This window comes from Hemiscyllium ocellatum, chromosome 11 (genome assembly GCF_020745735.1).
Source record: "Hemiscyllium ocellatum isolate sHemOce1 chromosome 11, sHemOce1.pat.X.cur, whole genome shotgun sequence".
NCBI classification, from domain to species: Eukaryota; Metazoa; Chordata; class Chondrichthyes; order Orectolobiformes; family Hemiscylliidae; genus Hemiscyllium; species Hemiscyllium ocellatum.
The window spans coordinates 29,436,220-29,458,511 of record NC_083411.1 but is presented as its reverse complement, the minus strand read 5'-3'; the positions used below and the strand labels follow the sequence as shown (position 1 = coordinate 29,458,511).

The 22,292-nt window shown below is 40.7% G+C and overlaps 1 protein-coding gene across 1 annotated transcript in view; it reads left to right on the top strand.

The window, feature by feature from the left end:
• The first annotated feature begins 1,523 nt into the window (after positions 1 to 1,523).
• chic1 (cysteine-rich hydrophobic domain 1) overlaps positions 1,524 to 22,292 on the top strand; it is a 61,450-nt gene continuing 40,681 nt past the window's right edge. The window contains exons 1-2 of the mRNA XM_060832107.1: positions 1,524 to 1,671; positions 17,237 to 17,291. Of these exons, the coding sequence (XP_060688090.1) occupies positions 1,550 to 1,671; positions 17,237 to 17,291 (177 nt within the window). The 5' untranslated portion in view covers positions 1,524 to 1,549. The remainder of the gene's footprint in view (positions 1,672 to 17,236; positions 17,292 to 22,292) is intronic.

The window sequence follows — 22,292 nt, the reverse complement described above, 5'->3', positions numbered from 1 at the left end:
CCTGCAGTCAATGCCTATAGATCCATACTTAAATATGGTGACTAAAACAGTTAAGCCCTCCGAGTCCAAATCAGTCTAGTCCAGTCCATCTCAGCCTAGTCCTTCCTACTCTAGCCTTTTCTAACCTAGGCTAGACCTCCCCACTCTAGATCAGTCCAATCCAGCCCACCCTAATCCTGTATATCCCATTCAGTCCTGTCTGGCCCAGCCTAACCCAATCTATCCCAGTCCGGCCCAGCCTAACCCAGTCTACCCCAGTCCGACCCAGCCAACCCAGTCTACCCCAGTCCGACACAGCCCAACCCAGTTTACCCCAGCCTAACCCAGTCGGCCCAGGCAAAACCAATTTAGTCTGGACAACCCCACTCCAGCCCAGTCTCTTCCCAGTCCACCTCACTCTTGCTCACCCTATTCTAGCCTCGTCCATCTTGGTACAATCCACTTGATTCAAGTGCAGCTCTATTTTGCCTAGTGTATCCCAGTTTAGCCCACCCCATTCTAGCCAAGTCTATACCAATGCAGCCTACCCTAGCCCAGGATATCACAGTTCAGAGCTGAAAATGTGTTGCTGGAAAAACGCAGCAGGTCAGGCAGCATCCAAAGAGCAGGAGAATCAACGTTTCGGGCATGAAATTCAGAATTTCTGAAGAAGGGCTCATGCCCAAAACGTTGATTCTCCTACTCTTTGGATGCTGCCTGACCTGCTGTGCTTTTCCAGCAACACATTTTCAACTCTGATCTCCAGCATCTGCAGTCCTCATTTTCTCCTCTCCCAGTTCAGCCCACCTTAGACTCGTGTATCTCAATGCAGCCCAGGATATCCCACTGTAACCCACCCTAGCCCAGTCTATACCAATGTAACCCACTCCAACCCAAGGTATCCTACTGAAGCCCACCCTAACTCAGTGTATACCAATGCAACCTTCCCTGGCCCAGGATATCCCAGTGCAGCCTTCCCTGGCCCAGGCTATCCTAGTGCAGCCTTCCCTAGCCTAGCATATTCCAGTGCAGCTTTCCCTAGCCAAGAATACCCCAGTGAGCTCATCTTTGCCCAGTGTATACCAATGCAGCCTCCCTAGTTTAGGATATACCAATGCAGCCTGTTGTAGCCTAGGATATGCCACTGCAGTCTGTTTTAGCCCAGTCTATACCAATGCAGCCCATCTTAGACCACTGTATACCACTGCAACCCACCCTAGCCCAGGATACTCTACTGCAGCCCACCCTAGCCCAGGATACTCTACTGCAGCCCACCCTAGCCCAGCATATCCCAATGTAATGTATACCCTGATTAAAGACTCTTGCCCGAAACGTTGATTCTCCAATATGTTGCCTGACCTGCTGTGCTTTTCCAGCGCCATTCTAATCTAGACTCTGATCTGCAGCGCTCACTTTCTCCTACCAATACAGCCAAGCCCACCTGGGCTGCTGGTGCTGCTGCTCCAGGCGAATCAGCACGTGGCCGTCAAGGCGGCAGGCGGTGCTTGTGACGTCAGCGGGGCCGGGGCGTGCGCAGACGCGGGGGACGGCCGTGCCCCTCAGGAGCAACATGGCCGACTTCGATACGATATATGAGCTGGACGAGGAGGACGAGCGGGTGGTGATGGATGAACATTTGATCCGATATACTCCCGACCCTGTGGTGGTGCGAGGGGCTGGCCATATAACTGTGTAAGTTGGGGCCTAGGAGGAGCGGGGTTAGGGAGGAAGGGTGCAGCTCTGTCTCCCCGAAGCTTGTCCTCTCCGCTGGGAGTGTGGCTCGGCGGCGGCCCCGCTCCGGCTCTCGGCCGCTGCTGACAACGGGCGGCTGTAACCAAGCAAAAGGACGCTGAAGTATTCCCAGGGAGCGCGGGGCTGGCGCACTGCTGGTCCTGCAGGACATTATTATTGGCGTGATGTTGTCCCCTTGCTTGTCTCTATTCTGCGTCTGTTTCTTTTTTTTTGACCCGGAAAAACTGATCTGGTTTTGTAATCGTATTTTCAAGAATTAGTTACGGTGGCTACATTTGTAACAGCCGTTTTTAATGCTGTTTTTGTAGGATCAGCATTCTGTCACATGTAAGTAACAGCGCGTCCTGAGATTTATACAATCGGAACGATTGATTGTGAGCTCATTCAAACAAGTCGATTTGTTGACTGTATTTAACTAGGCTGTATTTATGTCAGAATTAATGTGATTACTTGGATCTTAAAGACGGGAAACTTGTGATCCATAAATTTGTTTCTATTTCTATTGATTAACTATACAGTGTAAGTTTCTGCGCTCCTAAATTTGGCTGTAATTTCGTATTTGATTGCTCCTCCCCTTTTGAAATTACGCTTGTGCTTTTAGTTCACAGCTGTGTTTTGGGGTCTTTCTTGAATAAACTCGACGTTTATTGACAAGAAACAATGTAATCCGTCAACGTAAATGTGTGTTTTTAAATGCAGTTTTTAAAAGTAGATGTTCATTTTGAAGTGATCTATAAAAAGATGTGGCTTGCAATTTTGAATAAACAGTTACACAACATATTAATGCAGAAGAGGGATTTGCATGTGAATGGATTTTGCTATTGCCCCATTGTGGTTGTTGTAAAGTGAGTTTTATAAATACTTCTGAGAAAGGTAGCTTACTGCAATAGCTAAATTTATGGGCTTGTAAACTGGAGGCCTGGGCTATTTGATTAAATGACTTCAAATCGCAATGGGATGGCTGGAGAATTTAAATTCAATTACTGAAGTTAGATTTGCAAAAAAAAGGACTAATACCAGTAATAATCACAATTGTAAGATATCATGTGTACACAAATGTACTTTATGGAAGGAATTTTGCAATCTGTACCTGGTCTGACATATACATTACTCTGGACCCACAGCAGTGTGGGGGATTCTTGCCTAACGACTGGCTAAAAGGGTCATGTAAGCCATGCAGTTGTATTGAGGAAGCTGGCTCTTAGCCTCATAAATTAAATCAATTAGAGGTAAGCAATATAATATCCATTTTCTGAGTGAACTGATAGGTTGTAGGAATACCTTGCTGTTTTGTGGGTGACGGACATATTGGGAAATGGAGCAAACTCCAATGTTGATTTAAAATGAATGAAAAATTTCAGATTAAGGATGTGATTTTCACAAACAGAAAATGTAGCTAGCAATTCAAGTCTGGAAACATCTCCCTATATCATTAGTGACAATAGTGTATACTATATACAAGATTCATTGTAGCGATCGCCAAATGCTTTACTTCATTGCCTTTGAAAACTGTCTGCTTCCAACTAGAAGCATGATTTCATCAGTTGGAATATCTCCTTCCAAATCAGTCTTTCTGACTTAAATAAGTTGTAGTTCCTATTTGTCACTGAGTCAAAAGCCTGAGGTTGGGACCTAATAACTGTTGCATAAACCGAGAACATTCAGACATTGGCAGTTAAAGAAGGTGGCTCATACAAACTTCTATTTTGCAATTAGGGATGCAATTCTTGAGCATTTGATTGAATACCTTTTGACATTTAACATTTCAGATTGATCTTATTTGTCTTTTGTGTAATACTGGCAGGTCTGCTGACTATAGCCATGCAGTTTTATTTTAAATTTTCCATTATCTGCAGTATTTTCGCCACTGTTTTCATTCATCTTCGGTAGAAGCAGCTTCTGTCATGTACAGGAAAAGAAACATATACACATGAAGGATTTCACCAAAGATTGGCACACAGATAAGGTATGGCCCCAGGATGAGCTATAAGTTCATAAAGTATAGGAGCATAAATAGGCCACTCCAACCATTGAGTCAGCTTGGCAGGTCCATGAGACCATGGCTGGTCTAATAATCCACAATTCCACATTCTTGCTTCTTCCCTATAATTCTTGATTCCTTACTGATGTAAAAAAAAACTAAGCATATTCAAGATTTATATAAATAACAAATTCCACCAATTCACTACCATTAGAAGAAATTCCTCCTCTTCCTGGTCTTAAATGTACATTCCCTTCCTCTGAGACTATGCCACTTGGTCTTGAACTCTCCTCCAATGTAGTCTAATGTCAACACCTTGTCAAATACTTTCTGAAAATCAAATCTATTACAACCACTGTTCCTTTTTCAACCTGGTTGTTTCCTCAAAGCATTTGATTAAATTTGTCAGGCCACATTTGTCCTTCATGAAGGCATGCTGCTTTGCTTGATCATATTATGTATTTCTAACTGTTGTGTTGTCACGTCCTGTATAACAGACTCTTGAAATTTTTCTCAATAACAGATGTTGGGTTAACTGGCATGTAGTCCCCCCCCTTTTTTTTTGGTCTCATTCTCTTTTCTTTTAACATAAAGCTGGTGCTTTTGCAGTTTTCTATTCCTCTGGATTTTTTCCAGAATTTGAGAAATCCTGGAAGATTGCTAACAGTCCATCCACTATCTCTGCAGCTACTTCCTTTTAATATCCTAGATCCATCCTGTCAGGACCAGGAGACTGGCCTTTAGCCCCATTAATTTCCCGAGCATGTTTTCTCCAGTGATAGTTATTGCGTTTATTTCCTTTCTTCTTTTTTGCCTCCTGGTTATTCACTAACATTGGGATACTGGTAGTGTTTTCTACTATAAAAACAAACACAATCTGTTATTCAATCCCTCTGCAATTTTTTGGTTCACCATTATTATTCCCCCAGCTTCATTCTCTAAAGGGCCTATGATCACTTTGGCTCCCCTCTTTCTTTTTCAGATATTTGAAGAAAAGCTGTTATTGTCCATCTTGATATTACTTAAAGCTTGCCCTCAAAATTTTTTGTACCATTTTTAAAACTTTACCACTTCTCTAGTTTACCAGTAATCTTTGCACATTATATGTTTCAATTTGATGCTGTCTTCAACTTCCTTAGTAAACTATAATTTACTTACCCACTTCCTAGAATCCTTCTTTCTCACTATAATATACCTTTGCTGTGAGCCATGAGTTTTTTTTTTAGAAATCTGCCATTGTTTCTCAACTTTTTTTTTGTTGCTGTAAACTCATTTACCAGTCCATTCCAACCAACTCTATACTCTTCTTTACAGGTCTAACCCATATTTATGTTTGGCAGATGTTTCCAACCTAAGCTCCTCACTCTCAAACTGATTGCTAAATCTTGCCATGTTTTGATCACTGCTTTCTAGGGAATCTCTTCCATTCTGATATGGTTTATTAAACCTGCCTCACTGCACATCACAAAATCCAAAATAGCCTAATCTCTGACTGTTCCCACAACTTTTACACTGAATTGTTTCTCAGGGTTCCCTCTGCTAACCTGACTCTCCCAATCTACATGAAGCTTGAAATTACTCCTGATTAATGTACAGACCTTCATTATCTCCTGATTTTGTGTCCAACCATATAGCTACTGTTAGGGGATGTATAGAATATTCGTATCGCTATCTGTCTCATGTGCCTTTTTCTTTGCCCTTACCTTCACCTGTATGGATTTTTGCCTTCTGATCAAAGATCATTTCTTTCTACAGTACTTATGCCATCCCAAACCAACATGCTACCCCACTATCCTTTTTTTTCCCTAACTGTCAAAGTCAATAACCGCAAATATTTGTATTGCAGCTTTGTTCTCTTTGTAACCACGTCTCTATAATGGTTGTAAGATCATATCCATCAACCTGTATTTAACCTGTTAATTCACTTTATTCCAAATATGTGAGGAGTTGGGAGGTCATTTTGCAGCTGTACAGGACATTGGTTAGACAACTGTTGGGATATTGCGTGCAATTCTGATCTCCTTTCTGTTTGAAAGATGTTGTGAAACCTGAAAGGGTTCAGAATAGATTGATAAGGATGTTGCCAGAGATGGAGGATTTGAGTTGTAGGGAGAGGCAGAACAGGCTGGGGTTGTTTTCCCTGGGTCAGCCTGAGGCTGAGGGGTAACCTTTTATAGAGGTTTACAAAATTGAGGGGCATGGATAGGGTAAATGGGCAAAGTCTTTTCCCTGGGGTCGGGAAGTCCAGAACTAGAGCATAGGTTTAGGATGAGAGGGGAAAGACATAAAAGAGACCTAAGGGGCAATGTTTTCACACAGTGGTGCGGGTATAGAATGAGCTGCCAGACAAAGTGGTGGAGGCTGGTACAATTGGAACACTTGAGAGGCATTTGAATGGGTGTGTGAATAGGAAGAGTTTGGAGGGATGTGGGACTAGACTGGGTTGGGACATCTGGTCAGCATGGATGGGTTGGACCCAAGAGTCTGTTTCCATGCTGTACATTTTTTTTAGATTAGGTTACTTAGTGTGGAAACAGGCTCTGCGGCCCAACAAATCCATACCGATCCTCCGAAGAGCAACCCACCCACACCCATTCCCCTACATTTACCCCTTCACCTAACACTATAGGCAATTTAGCATGGTCAATTCACCAAACCTGCACATCTTTGGACTGTGGGAGGAAACTGGAGCACCCGGAGGAAACCCACGCAGATAGAGGGAGAATGTGCAAACTCCACACGGTTGGCCGAGGCGGGAATTGATCCCAGGTCTCTGGCGCTGTGAGGCAACAGTGCTAACCACTGTGCCACCGTGCTGCCCATACCTTGAATGCACATAGTCATAGGTAAGAGCCGTTAATTTGGTCTTTGATCACACCTTCGTGCGCCCCCCCCCCCCCCCCACCCCGACTGTGTTTACTGCTGTTTAGTGTCTGTATACTCTGTCCCAGTCTGGGTATCATTATCCCAATAACTGCTCAGTAAAGATCTTGCTTTGCAAGCCTAAATTGTTGATAACAACCTGGTTACAGGACATCAGTCAGACAGTAAAGGTACACGAAGAACTGCTTAATCATAATAATTTAAGTATGATGGAGATATGTTCTCATCAGTTGTTGCTCTTATGATGTAGAAATCATCGTTGTATGCTTGCCAAAGGAGAAAATATCTGTGGAAGTACCTTATGGAGTAGTATGACAATTGGCTTAATTTGTCTATTAATGTTCACCTTTCCTCCATGTGTTAGTGTGAATTGGAATGTTTTTTACATTAGATTCTATTGAAGAATATGGCATCCATGGTGGACTTTAAGGGATGTGTTATAGATGTTTATGCACTTCTTAAAAAGACTGTTTTCTTTTGCTGGAAAAAATATTTTCTGCTGGTTTAACATTCTACAGATTGTGTTTAAATGCAAATACGCAAACTTCTCCCAAGTGTTCCTGTTCACACGTGTTTCAACATTTTCACACGTTGAAAAATGTCCATGTCTTGTACCGCTAGTATTTAGAGTCTGTATGTATACCAAATGGTGTAGTATTGAGTCATTGAATGCACCACCTGATGGGAAATTGAACCACAGATCAGTAGTTTCCCAAATTCAATTCTTGACTTGTCCCATTAGCTGATTACCTGTACAGATGGAGGTGTTACAAACGGCATCCGATCTCCTGTGTATATATATTTTTTTAAAAGTCATTACCCAAAACTGAGGAGACTCTGAATCTCCTGGTCATTTTTTTTTCTCTCTTTTTTTTTTCAGAGCCAGCACCCTAAACAGGAGAGATTCTAAATCTTCTGGTTGTTTGTTTTCCCTCTCTTTACCCTGACACTACCACCTAATTACGGTACCGCTTATATTTTCCCCATCACCCATGTTGTGTGTGTTGAGGTGTGAGACAACAGATGTACAAATCTTTACTCAATTTCCACCACCAGGAAGAAAGGAGACACCCGGATGGGCAATGCTGTGTGATCAAAAAAGTGAAAGGAAGAGTAGGAATTAAATCAAAATAGAGTTGGAGGAGGAAATAAAGCACTCCACTCCCTGCGGTGCCCACCTCTCCCTGAACAGCTCAAGGGCCGATCTCCTGTATTAGGGAAAAGGAAGATGCACCAAGTATTTCAAATTCTAATTGCTGCCTCGTGACTGAGTATGTGTTGAGATTAGGTGCAGGGATATAAATTTTCATGGGAGACGCTTGTCTAACCTCTTATTGCCAAAGATGTTGATCTGACAGGTGAAAATGTTGGGTGTACATATTTTTTAATACGTAGAAGCAAAGTTGACTGTATGTACTGTGAGGGCAGTAAAATGGAAGACCATTCATTTATATGTATTACTTATATGATGTCTGGAAAGTGGCTGATTTAATATTGCCAATCCAACAAATTGTGAGTAATCCTTTTGGGTCATGCATTATCCTCACTCTGCTTAGGAAGTCAGCCCAGGCGGTGCCTGTTGTGACTTGATAATGTACAGACAAAGTAACTATGGTACCCACAAGTTCATTGGTAATTATGCAGTAAGTTATAATCTGGAACTTATTGGCAGCAAAGATATTGGAACGAGAATAAATCACAATTATCAAAATAGATTTGGAAAAGTCTTAAAGGACACATCTTTGCCGTGTTGGAAAAGGGAATGAGACTTTTTCACCAATATAAACTGTAATACTATAAGTTTTTTAAGATACGTGTAGTTCTCTGATAACAGGCAACTTGATTGTAATATTGCTGAGGAATTGAGGAACGGTATTTTCGAGAATGCTTACCTCTGTTCACAACAGCGCAGTTCCAGTGACGATTTGTTTCAGGCACTTTGTTCTGCGTGTACGCCAATGTTGGCTCCGGTCTTCATGCCATTCTGCATATGCACTAATGTCAGCCGCAGTCAGCAGCTTCTGTGAGATACGTTGAGCAGCTTCCTGTGAAAAGTACACTACTTCTAGATTATCCCTGTTTTTGATTTTAAAAAAAAGGAGGGGCATAGTGACAAGAATGTTAGTAAGAAGCACCCTGGTGATAAAATTGCACATGTGAATGGAAGAGCAAGGCAGTAACACTGGAATAGAAGCTAGATATTATAAAGCCTTTTGAGCTTAAGGAGAGAATTTATGATATAGCTCACTTAACAGGAATGAGGGATTCTACCTTACACACCAGGATGACCCCTCTGTCCCTGCATTAACAATCTTTTTTAAATGTACTGTTAAATTTACTTTTTGTTTCATTGAGAAATATGATTTTTATACTTTCATTCAGACTGTGCTATACTTTTTGTGTTCGACTTTTAAGTTTTTTTTTAGCAATAGTGAGTGAGAATTTTTGTTGCTAGTCTGCCCCATAACCCACTTTTCCCGTAGGCCCCATTAGTTATATTGTGATTTTTCTATTAAGTGAGGTTTCCTGGAATGCAACTATGGTTTTATAGGAGGGCTACCCATAGTTATAGATAAGGAGAAGACTAGCCCTTGAGTGAAAGTGCTAAGTTGGTGGTGGCTAACTACAACAGTATTAGGGAAGACCTGGAGAAATTAGGTTGGGGTGGCTGTTTGAAGGTAATTCCCACATGTCAAATGTGGATTTTTCTAAAGGCCAGTTGACCAGAGTTCAGGACCAGCCTCTTCCTGTGAGCTGAATGAAAGATAAGAATGGCAAGATTCAGGAACCTTGGGTGATGAGTGATATTGAAAAAAATTAGTGAAAAAGAAAGCATATGTACCGTTTAGAAAACAGAAATCAAGGCCCTTGAGTAAAAAAAAATCTTAAGAAGTTAGGAAGGCTAGAAGGTACCATGAAATATCTTTGGAAAGTAGGATTTAAGAGTAATTGCAAGGTATTCTGTACAAACTATAAGGAACAAGAAAGTCGCTAGGGAAAGGGTAGGTCCATTAGAGGACAAAGGAGGGAATTTATGCAGGTAGCCAGAGGAAGTGAGTGAGATCATTTTTTTAATAAGTACTTTGCATCAGCCTTCACCAAGGGGAAGGACACGGATGATGGTAAGATTAGGGAGGACACATGTTGACATTCTGGAGCATCCTGATACTAAGAAGCAGGATATGTTGGTTGTCTTGAAAAACATTTTAAGGTAGATAGATCCCATTAGGTCCTGGTACCTATCTCAAGATACTGAAGAAGACAAGGAAGTAAATTGCTTTTTATTCTCTTTTAGCTGCAAGTGAGGACCGAGAAGACCAGAGAATAGCCAATGTTGGTCCTTTGTTTCAGAAGGGCAACAGGGATAATCCAGGAAATCATATGGTAGTGAGTCTTGCATCAGTGGTACAGAAATTTAATGGAGTGATTCTTCCGGACAGGCTTTACTCGAATTTCGAGAAGCATGGTCTTCTTAGGGATAGTCAGCATTACTTATTGCGGAGGATGCCTTGTCTCACAAACCTGATTGAGTTTTCTGAGAATTAATGAAAATGGTTGAGGTTCGGGTAATGGATGTTGTCTACATGGGGAGAAGGTCCTCCTGGTAGGCTAGTCCAGAACATTAAGTCACATGGGGTCCATGCTGAGTTGACATGTTCGGTAAAAGCTTGGTCATAGAAGACAGAGTGATAGAGGTGTACAAAGTGATGAGAGCCATAAATAGAATGGATAGCCAGAGTGTTTTTCTTTTCCCATGGTGGAAATGTCGATCATGAGGGGGCATAATTTTAAGGGATTGGAGGAAGGTCTAGGAGAGATGTCAGAAGTAGGTGCTTTTACAACTACTGCTGGTAGTGCATTCCATGCACCCACCATTCTCGGTGTAGAGTCAGATGCATTAGGGATATTTAAGCGACTATTGGATACGCATATGGAATGATAGCACAATGAAAGGTATGTAGGTTGACCTGATCTTACACGAGGATATAAGGGCTGAACATCGAGGGCTGAAGGTCCTACACTGTGCTGTACTATTCTATATGAGGTGTTCCAGGGTTTGAAGGAGATGGGGAGCACTGTCAGAGCTGGACTAGGTGACACAGATGGGGAGGGTTGTGGGGACTGAAGGGGGTTATGGAGTTAGGGATTTTGCAGAGAAACTCTGGAAAGAGGGACAGGTATTGGCCATTTGGCAACATGAGCCTGCCACATCATTCAATATGATCACAACTGATTATCTAATTCAGTACACTGTTCCTGCATTCACCCCATACTCTGCTGTTGCACTGACTGGTGGAATGTAGTGATGCAGAGGGCTGTAGAAATTTTAAGGAGGTTTTACCAAGATGGTGACAGCTATGGAGGCTGGAACAGGTGATAGATATAGGGAGGATTTTAAGAATGGGGAAACATTATACAGAAATGGAGATATGCAGGGATGTGACGTGGTTGGCACTGGGAGGATTATAGGAGCTCTTGTAGGTTATGGAAATAATGTAGTCATGTTTGGAGGTGGTTAAAGGTGGAAAGGTTTGTCATGACTGAAGGAGATTACATGCTTAGAGAGGGTCGCCAGAGTTTGTAGAGATTGAATGTGTTTTAGAGACAGGAGGAGGTCATAGTCATTATTTGGATTGTAGATACTAAATTATGTGATAGAGAATGTAGCTCTGGATGGTGCCCAGAGACCAGGAGGGTTCTAATATCTGGAGGCGGTCGCTCAGGTAGGGAGTTTTCTTTTGCTGTTGTGATAGAGGAAGGTTACATAGATAGTGAGGGTAGCAGGAGTTTGACGTAGTTACAAAGGTAGGAAGATTTTTCAGGTCTGGAACAAAGCACCAAAACAAAACGCACAAGAGAAAGAAGAGAGTAGTTTTTGGAGGTGTACTTTTCTGACTGCAGGTCTGTGACCAGTGGTGTTCCAAAAGGATCATTGCTGGGACCTCTAATATATAAGTTTGCAGACGACATGGAAATTGATAACCTCCTCATGTCCACAATTTCAGCAAAGGATACTGACAATGTAAACCAGTTGGAAATTTGAGCAGAGAAATGACAGATGGTGTTTAATCCATATAAGTGAGGTGACACATTTTGGATGGTCAACTGCAAAAGGAAACTGCAGTAATCGGCAAGACCTTTGGGAGCATTGATATACGGAGGGAACAGTGGGTGCAGGTCCATAGCTCCCTGAAGGTGATGGTCATATGGTGGACTGAAAGATTTCCTGTATTGTAAGATTTTATAGTTTGATGCAGATCATCTCCGTAGAAGACATTTTATTTATGGTTTTAAGACAAAATACTGAGCTTGTGCAATAAATTCATGCTGGCAATTCACAGAGTAAACATAACATAAATTCATGTGTAGAAATTACAGCATGGAACTAGGTCAGCTGTTTCATCGGTGTCTGTTGATATTTCCATTTCATGTGAGCAATGATTTATCAACAACGAGCAATAAGAAATTGTCCAATTTTAGTGCTTTAAGAGAGATGTTGTGAATCTTGAAAGGGTTCAGAAAAGATTGAGGATGTTGCCAGGGTTAGAGGATTTGAGCTATATGAATAGGCTGAATAGGCTGGGGCTATTTTCCCTAGAGCATTGGAGGCTGAGGGGGTCACCTTTGTTGTGGTTCTGTTCGCCGAGCTGGGAATCATCTGTGTTGCAGACGTTTCGTCCCCTGTCTAGGTGACATCCTCAGTGCTTGGGAGCCTCCTGTGAAGCGCTTCTGTGATCTTTTCTCCGCCATTTGTAGTGGTTTGAATCTGCCGCTTCTGGTTGTCAGTTCCAGCTGTCCGTTGCAGTGGTCGGTATATTGGGTCCAGGTTGATTGTGCTTATTGATTTGAATCGGTGGAAGAGTGCCATGCCTCTCGGAATTCCCTGGTTGTTCTCTGTTTGGTTGTCCTATAACTGTTGGCCCAGTTGAACTCGTGTTGCTTGTCATCTGCATGTGTGGCTACTAAGGATAGCTGGTTGTGTCGTTTCTTGGCTAGTTGGTGTTCATGGATGTGGATTGTTAGCTGTCTTCCTGTTTGTCCTATGTAGTATTTTGTGCAGTCCTTGCATGGGATTTTGTACACTACATTGGTTTAGCTCATGCTGGGTATCAGATCCTTTGTGCTGGTGAGTTGTCTGGGGACGAAATGTCTGCAACACAAATTCCCAGCTCGGCGAACAGAACCACAACATCGAGCACCCGAGCTACAAATCTTCTTCCAAACTTTGAGGGGTCACCTTTTTTATAGACTTTTATAAAATCATGAGGGACATAATTAAGGTAAAAAGCTGAAGTCTATTCCCAGGGTAGGGGAATCCAAAGGGCATAGGTTTAAGGTGAGAAGGAAGAGATTCAAAAGGTGCCTAAGTGCAACATTTTCCTGTAGTGGGTGGTGGTGTATGGAATGAGCTGCCAGAAGAAGTTGTGGTGGTTGGTAGCTTTTAAATATGTTATAAAACTATCTGGATGGGTCTATGAATAAGAAAAGTTTAAAGGAATATGGGCCACGTGCTGGCAAATGAGACTAGATTGATTGATTTAGGATATCTGGTCGGCATGGATGAGTTGGATTGAAGGGTCTGTTATCCATGCTGCACAGCTCTGTGACTGTATGACTCTCAATGACCATTACAGCAGAAGAGCATGAGAGTTTAAGGTTTTTAGAATTGTGAAGATTTTAATATTGTGAAGAAGGACAGGTATTTCCTTTTGGTTTGGTGGTGAATGATGATTGTGGTTAATCCATTTAAAAATTATTGCTGAGAATAAGGGGAGTAGTTAGAATGTTTTGTGCAAAGAGTTGTCAAAGCAGCAAATGCTTTATCAAAGGCACTGGTTGAGGGATGCAACAAAAGAAAGGTGAATGAATTATTAACCCTAGCAAAGGATGACCAAGCTGTAGGGAATCCACAGAGCAATGGGATTATTCCTTGAATACTCCCAACAAAGAGCACGTACAGATATGATTTGGATGAATTAATCTGTTGTCGTGCTTTTACAAGAAACATTTACCTAATGAGCGAACAAGATTTTCCCCAATTTATAAATTTTATTAAAAAGATAGCTGAAGCATCCTTAGTGGATACACAAACCTGCAAATGCATGAGAATACTGATTGGGGAGGAAACTGCTTAATTCAAAAACAAAATTGGAAAGAAGCAATAATAGAGCCAATTTAAAAGTAATACATGGAGGGGATAGTACACACTTGATCAACACTTTTTGTGCACAATTGAAAATAGTATCTTGCTGTAGAGGATGAATGAATCACAGTAATCTGTCCTAACATTTTAGCTGTACTGCTTTGATTTTTGTCTGGCAAAATGCCTTTCCACACTCAAAGCATTAATTTGTCTGATTTCCCAACAATTTCTGATTCAGTCTGCTCTGTTTCCAGCACTTTTTGATTCAAATGCTGAGCATCCTGAGATGTGCGGAAGGGAAATTAGTTGAGTTTTGCTGTAATGCTCTCCGATTCAGGATACTGATTGAAGAGCGATATTGATATAATCATGGAAGTAATATCATAGAATCCCAGTAGTGTGGAAACAGGCCATTTGGCTCAAGTGCAGCCCAACTGTCTGAAGAGCATCCTACTCAGACCCAACGCCTTACCCTGTCCCTGTAACCCTGCATTTCCCATGGATAATCTGCCTAACCTATGTATTCCTGTTATTAGGTAATTTTGGCATGGCCAATCCACCTAACCTGCATTGTCGGAGGAAACAACTGGAGCACCTGGTGGATATCCATGCAGACACTGGGAGAATGTCTGTCTGTATGGAGTTTGCATAGTTGCCCAAGGGCAGAATCAAACCCAGGTCCCTGGTGCTATGAGACAGCACTGCTAACCATTGAACCACACTGCCACCCTAATTTGATGAAAGAGAATATGGCCTGAGGAGAAAATAAAATGGAGATTTTTTTTGTGATAATGCATGTAAATTGAATTTTGTTTCCAGAGGTCATAAAAACATAATCCTCTGATTTAACAAGCTTTTATCATGTAATTACTTGTGCTACAGTATCAACCTTTCATGAGCTGCAAAATCCATTTGTACTTGCCAGAATTGCTATTGATGGTGTCCATGTGGACATTAATGTGGGTGTCTTTGACTTCTTCAATTAGTTACAACATTATATTGCTAGTTGATAAGGTAGTTAGATGGTTAGATTGAATGTTGCTTTCCCATCGAGAAACAGCCTATTGGATAGACAAAGTAACTTGTTTGGCATGTATAGTTTCTAATAACTTTGATTATTTATACTTGGTTTTGTGTTACTATTGGCAAGAAAAATGTTCCGCAATACATTGTAATCTGTAAAATCTAGTAGGCAGATTCTATTTCTTACATTTTTCTTCATTTGGGTAGCAGAACATTGGAAAGTACAATTCTGCTTTCGGAACTGTAAGTCAGCTAGTGCCTATTTTTCAGAATCTAACAGGACACCATTGAAATAATGCTTGAAGCAGAAGGAGAAGCAGGTGTCACTGCATTTCAAAGCATTCAGATCTGTAAGATACCTGCCAGTAGCTTCAATTGGCAGCAGTATTATATCTTTGCTGCAAGTTAATCTTAAAGTGGCACAGAGTAAATGTTAACACTAAGTCATCGCTAAAAACTTTTGAAGCTCACATCAATTTCCTTTTCCAGTCTGTTAGCAGTGTTTATTTTAACTAATGTTGGTTGGGCAACAATTTTTTTGTGGTACAGTTTGTAGTTTCTTTAAATTTGCTGCATGTGTTTTGTAATAATGCATGTGGCTCTTTGTTTTAAGTGTCTAAACCTTCATTTGGAAAACACGTTTTAAGGACGACAAGTACTTGTATATTTTCATATCTTTCTTCTCCCCCATCCCTCCCATCAACTGTATGTGTAAAAACAATATAATGCAAGTGATTTTAAGTAATATATGATATGTGTGCAGTACTATTGATGGCAATGTGGTGATAAAGTGAATGTGTATGCCTCTCGTCTGAAGTCTATAGCTGGCAGGAGTTTAAACATTTCAGTGACTGATAGCGATTGTAACAATGACAGGAGTAATTGTTTGTGATGATGGAAGGAATATGGAGCTAGAAGCTGGGACAAGGGTCGCACAGAATATGGAGAATTCCAAAGTTGAGACCAGTTGGTTTCATCTTGGACAGGGGTCATGGTAATGGTTTGAGTTGGTGGTTAGGGAATGAAGGTTTTTGGGAAGACCGACTTTAATCTTCCCAATTTATAATTGAAGGAAATATCTAGTCTTTTGTGGCTAGATGTTAGATAAGCATTGTGATCAATTGGAGACAGTCGAGAGAGAGCTGGGTGGCATCAGTGAAATTCAGGATCTGTTTTCCAATGATGTAGTTTGAGGTGTAACAGGAAAAGAAGTGTTAAGAATAGCAAGCGTACCTCCATCAAGGAGCGGTGCTCTAAAAGCTCACCAGTGTGTTTCCAGTTAAACCTGTTGGACTATAACCTGGTGTTGTGTGATTTTTAACTCCATCAAACAAGTTGACTTTTAGCTATTCATTAGGTAACTGACCAGTGAAATATGGAAGCTTTGCTAAGCTTGGCTTGTTTTAACTCCATTCCTTAAAAAGGGAAAAAATACATTGCACACCCTGGCTTTTTGCAAGCTTTTGAGAGCTTGAGAATGTAATTGCAAGGATTGATGACAATTTCGATAATTGCTTAGTTTTAAAAATAACCTATTAAAGATATGTACCCTTTTTTATTGTGTTCGAATCTAGTGAAACTTTGGATTATAAAATTTTATTTCTATTTACCAGTACTACCTGTAACTTGATATGTTACTGAACTTTCTATTTATAGTAAACAGTGAGTTATGATCCTTACAAATATTTTGTATTTGTGTGCACTCCATTCTGAGATGGAAAGAATTTTATTTAAGTGAGTCAGGAAATACTTTCACCTCTCCCATTTTTCTGTGTAATATGAAATCTTCTTGCAGGATCAAACACATTTGTCAGCTTTGATTTCTTGTACTTGAAACGTCTTAGAATTGTTTTGACATACTTTCATAGAATTGCCATTTTGTTGACAATGCAGTAAACCAAGTATTCTCAGTCTGGAGCAGCTAATGCTCCTTTTAGGGAAACGTTCTAAATTGAAATGCTGGCTTGAAATTATTATTCCTGAAAATGTTGTTGTATTTAAATTGACCAAGGTGCTATTTAGTATGTTCGCTGGCTTCTTGGTGTTCAACTTGCCATTTTGAAACCAGTGCTATTATTTGGTATCACGCTAAATTATTCAGGATGAAGGAGCAGCGCTTCGAAAGCTTGTGATTTTTAAATAAACCTGTTGGACTAGAACCCGGTGGCATGTGACTTCTGACTTTGTCCACCCCAGTCTAACACCCAGCACCTCCACATCATGGGCTAATGGTGATTATGTTGGAATGAATCTGAACAGCATCTTTTGGATCTTCCATGGAAAATCTTCAATCATTGTGGCAATTCCTAGGTTTTGGGGAAAAATTCTATTCAACAATTAAAGTGTAGCTTTGGCTTTTTTTTATAAAAGAAAATGTATAATTGTGAACTCTTGAATGGTACTTGCGCAGTAACTTTTGCCATAAAATCGTTCTTCTTGAATAACAAGCATTTACACATTTGTTTCTTGTTAAGGTTTGGCCTCAGCAACAAATTTGATCCAGAATTTCCTTCTGTGCTTACAGGGAAGGTGAGTAGTTATTGAAAACTGATTTTTGTTTTCCCTGTTTTTGATGTCCTGCTTGATCTATTTTCCTTTGCTTTCATTGGGCCTATCCTGTTGAACAGCTTAAATTAACACCTGAGGCTTTTCAGAAAATACTTCGGAAAGTTCAGGTGACAGCATGAAGTATATTACGTCGTGGCTAATTATTTACTGACCCAGTACGTATTATTATGAACGTCTAAGGGGTAAATTTATACATCTTATTTGGTAACAACTACTGAACTAAGATCATGGAGATTTGCTGGCCTTTAGTCCCTTCATGTGTAGTAGCCCCTTAGTTACTGTCTTTCAAATATGAAATTTGTCTTCTGCTATTGTTCAATGCCTCTGGGATATCCTCATTCTTCATTTTAATTGCATTTGCCTCTGCTTCTAAGAGACCAACAGTTACTTCAGCTTCTAAAGCATAGTACATGCTCTCCGGTCTTTGTTGTACTGGCCTTTTATCCTAATCTAAGATCAAACTAACTTGCATACCCTTCATTGTACTATCCTCCATGTGCCTATCCAAGAGTCACTTAAATGTCCCTAATGTATCTGACTCTACTACCGCTGCTGGCAGTGCATTCCACGCACCCACCACTCTCTCTAAAGAACATACCTCTGATGTCTCCCCTAAACCTTTCTCCAAACACCTTGAGATTAAGCCCCCTCATGATAGCCATTTATGCCCTGGGCTAAAGTCTCTGGCTATCCACTCTAACTATGCCTCTCATCATCTTTTACACCTCTATCAAGTTACCTCTCATCCTCTTTCACTCCAATGAGAAAAGCTCTAGATCCTTCAACCTTACTTTGTAAAACATGCCCTCCGTCCAGGCAGCATCCTGGTAAATCTTCTCTGCACCCTGTCTCTTAAAGCTTCCACATCCTTCCTATCATGAGGCAACCAGAACTGAACACAATATTCCAACTGTGGTCTAACCAGCTTTATAGAGCTGCAGCATAACCTCACTTTTTAAGTGTATTTGCAAAAATTCTTACAATGATTTTCATTTTCCTGATTATATGCTCTTGTGCTAATTTTTCCCTTTTTATTTTATTCAATATTTTGGTTGCTCTTAGCTTCATCCTAAAACTCCTAATCCTCAACGTGCTGCTATTCATAGTAATATTTTGTAAGCTTATTTTAATTTACTAGTTGTGGTCTTATATAGCACAGAAACAGACCCTTCCGTCCAACTAGTTCATGCTGACCATAATTCCAACCTAAATTAGTCCCATCTGCCTGCGCTTGGCCCATATCTGCCCAAATACTACTTATTCGTGTTCTTATCCAAGTGTCAGGTTGTAAAGTTGTTCACTGAGATAGTAGATTTGTTCTCAGACATTTTTTGTCACCATGCCAGGTAACATCATTGGTTGACGTATGGCAGGGTGGCTAGAGTCTTTGGGCGTATTGTGTCGTCTTGCCTAGGTCTGTTGCGCAGGAATCCATGGACTGTGTTTATCTAATACCCATTGTTCCTGAATATGTCCTGATGCAGCTCTGTTATCAGAAACTCAACTACAGGTGCAATCATCCCAACACCCACAGAGTTGCAAGAGGACTTTTTTTTTAAAACCAGCCACAACACTGCAGCACCCAGGAACTACAGGAAGTCGAGGAAAAAATACCTATACATTGTATTCAGGAACAGCGAGTACCTGATGACCACTGTCTGATTCCTGCCCAACAGATCTAGACAAGAAGACACAATATGCCCAGAGACTCGAGCCACTCTGCCATACATCAAATAAATCTCTGAGATGACGACCAGACTACTCCGGCCCCATGGCATTAAGGTAGCCCACAATCCTACCATCACACTGAAACAGGTCCTGATGAATTTAAAGGACCCCATACCAACAATGCACAAAATTAACATCTATAGAAAATACCCTGTAAAGACTGCAACAAACATTACGTTGGACAAATGGGCAGGAAACTAGCCACCACGACACATGAGCATCAACTAGCCACCAAAAGACCTGACCAACTGTCACAAATATCCATACACACAGACGAAGAGGGATACCAGTTCGACTGGGACAATGCACCCAAACCTTGGACAGGCTAAACAAAGACATGCATAGGAATTCCTAGAGGCCCGGCATTCAGACCGTAACTCCATTAACAAACACAGATTTGGACCCCATTTATCAGCCCCTCAAACATACCCAGAAATGATATCACCGACCATAATAAATAGATACAGATAAATACAGATATATGGCAGAAGTGGATACTGCAGATGCTGGAGATTAGAGTAGGGCTGGAAAATTTATCTCCACCCCCCACTCCCCCCAAGGCTCCCAGCCTCATCCCTGATGAAGGGCTTTTGCCCGAAACGTCTGTTTTCCTGCTCCTCGGATGCTGCCTGACCTGTGCTTTTCCAGCACCACTCTAATCTTGACAATACAGATAAATAGCAAGTGGGGCAGAAAACTGACACCACCAGAGGCTCACTGATGATGATGCTGAGCGTAGTGACAAAACCTCTGAGAACAAATGACCAGCTTCAGTGCATTTGCATTCCCCCTTAAATAAGGAAACCAAAACTGCACACAATATTTGAGATGTGGTTTTGCCAACACCTTGGATAACTGAAGCATAATATCAACCCCAAAGAATAGTCAGATCTGACTCAAAACATTACTTTCGTTTCTCTCTCCACAGATGATGGTGCCAGACCTGCATTTCTCCAGCCTTTTCTGTTTTTAATTGTTTTTATGTAATAAATACTTGTAATAATTAGCATCTCATTAGCCTTCTGGATTGCATGCTGTATCTGAATAGTAATATTTTGAGATTTGAGCACTGGAGCACCTAAATCCCTCTGCACCTCAGAAGTCGACAGTTGCTCTCAAATAAGTAATGCTGTGCTCATTTATTCTTCCTGACGAGGTGAACAATTTCATGTTTTCCAGCATTATAGTCTATCTGCCAATTTTAACTCACCCTCTCAACCTTTCTTTGATTCGTTGTATCATCTTCACAACATACCTTCCTGTCTAACTTGGTGTCATCTGCACCTCCTAGCTGCTACACTTTTGCTCAGTCATCTAAGTCATTGATTTAAATTATAAAAGATTTCAGTCATCACATTCTGCCAATCAGGCAAAGATCCAATTATGTACGCTGCTTTCTGCGAGACAACCAGTTTTCTATCCTTATAGTATGTTATCGTCTACATTAGTGCTTTTATTTTTCTCAGTTTTTAGGTGTGGCACTTTTATGTATTCTGTAAATCTAAGTACAGTGTATCTACTGGCTCCCGGTTATTCACCGTGCATGTTACTCCTTTGAAGAACTCCAATCAATTAGTTAAGCATGATTTCCCTATGAAATTCTCCTGACACTTCCCGATTATATTTCACATTTCTCGATGTTTACAGCTATAATCCCTTTTAATTCTAGATCCTCCCCAAGATCAACATCCAGCTATGTGGTCTATAGTTTTCTGCTGCCTTCCCTCCTTGAGTAAAAGGGTTATATTTGCTACTTTCCAGTCTGTCATCTTTCCTGAGTCTAGAGTACTTTGGTAGAGTAATATCAACATGTAATTCATTACCAGCTCCTCAGCCACCTTCCTTCAGACACTAGGAAAAAGTATGCCTGGACACAAAGTTTTCAGCTTTCAGATTCTTCAGTTTGCTTAGTGCCACTTCCCTGGTGATTGGAATTTAGTGAAATTACACTGTCGCTTTCCAAATTTAGAGCTACTACTGGAAAGTATCCTGTGTAGCAAAATGTTTGTTTTGTTTTGTTTTTTCCCAATTATCTACTAATAACTTGCCATTCTTGCTCTAGAATCATGAATCTATACAGTACCAAAGAGGCCCTGCAGCCCATCTGCACCAACAAAAACAACTGCTGTAAATCTACACTATTCCCACTTGGCCCATAGCCATGATTGTTATGACATTTCAAATGTTCATCCAAGAAATTTTTAGCAGGTTTTGAGGTCTCCTACCTCTATCACCCTCCTAGGTAATACATTCCATATCCCCACCACCCTATGGATTAAAAGTTTTCCTCCGATCCCTTCTAAGCATCCTGCTTTTCTTTTTAAAATTATGTCCCTTTGTCACTGACCCTGCAACTAAGGGGAACAGCTGCTTCCTATCCACCCTATCCGTGTTAAAGATCACACAACACCAGGTTATAGTCCAGCAGGTTTAATTGGAAGCACACTACCTGTGTTGTGATTTTTAACTTTGTACACCCCAGTCCAACACCAGCATCTCCAAATCGCCCTATCCATGGTCCTCTTAATCTTGTACACCTCAATCAGGTATATTGGGACCCCGGGTATGGAGCAATCATTAAAAGGCTTTTGTGGCACATGTGCTTCTATAACAATTTAATAAAATTGTTCATTACAGTTAGTATTTGAAATTAATGATATGATCTGAAGTAGTACTTTTTGAAGAGTGTATCTTTTATCAGGACAGGTGGGAAGTGGAAGAGAGTGGAAGCTGGTTTTGAGACAAAAATGTCTGAGGTGTTAGTTTGAATTTGTTAAGAGTATCATAATATATTTTTGGTATTTAAAAAAAATTAAAATTTTTAAATGAAGCTGTAATCCAGTTTGTTCCAGTATAAAGTTGCCATGATTTAAAAAATAAAATGTAGTTGTCACAAGATAAATAGCAACAATATGCTAGTTAATTTAGTTTCAGATTCTGACTACAAGATGCATGACTAGTAAGCCTCCAAGATGTTTTATTTTAGTAACAGATGTTTACCTCAAAATTTGAGTGGGTTACGCTGTTTCAGACACTAAAAGTGCAACACACAGGACTTCACAAGCAAAGTTTTAATTTTTCAAATTGAAGTGCACTTGTTTTGCAGATAATGATCTAATATTTTAATTCTGCAAGAAAGGCCGTCCCAAAGAAACTGGGAGACTTATGCAGTCTCATTTTGCAAGATCTGTTAATGTGTATTTCATAACTTCGATGATTAGGCACACTTTACTA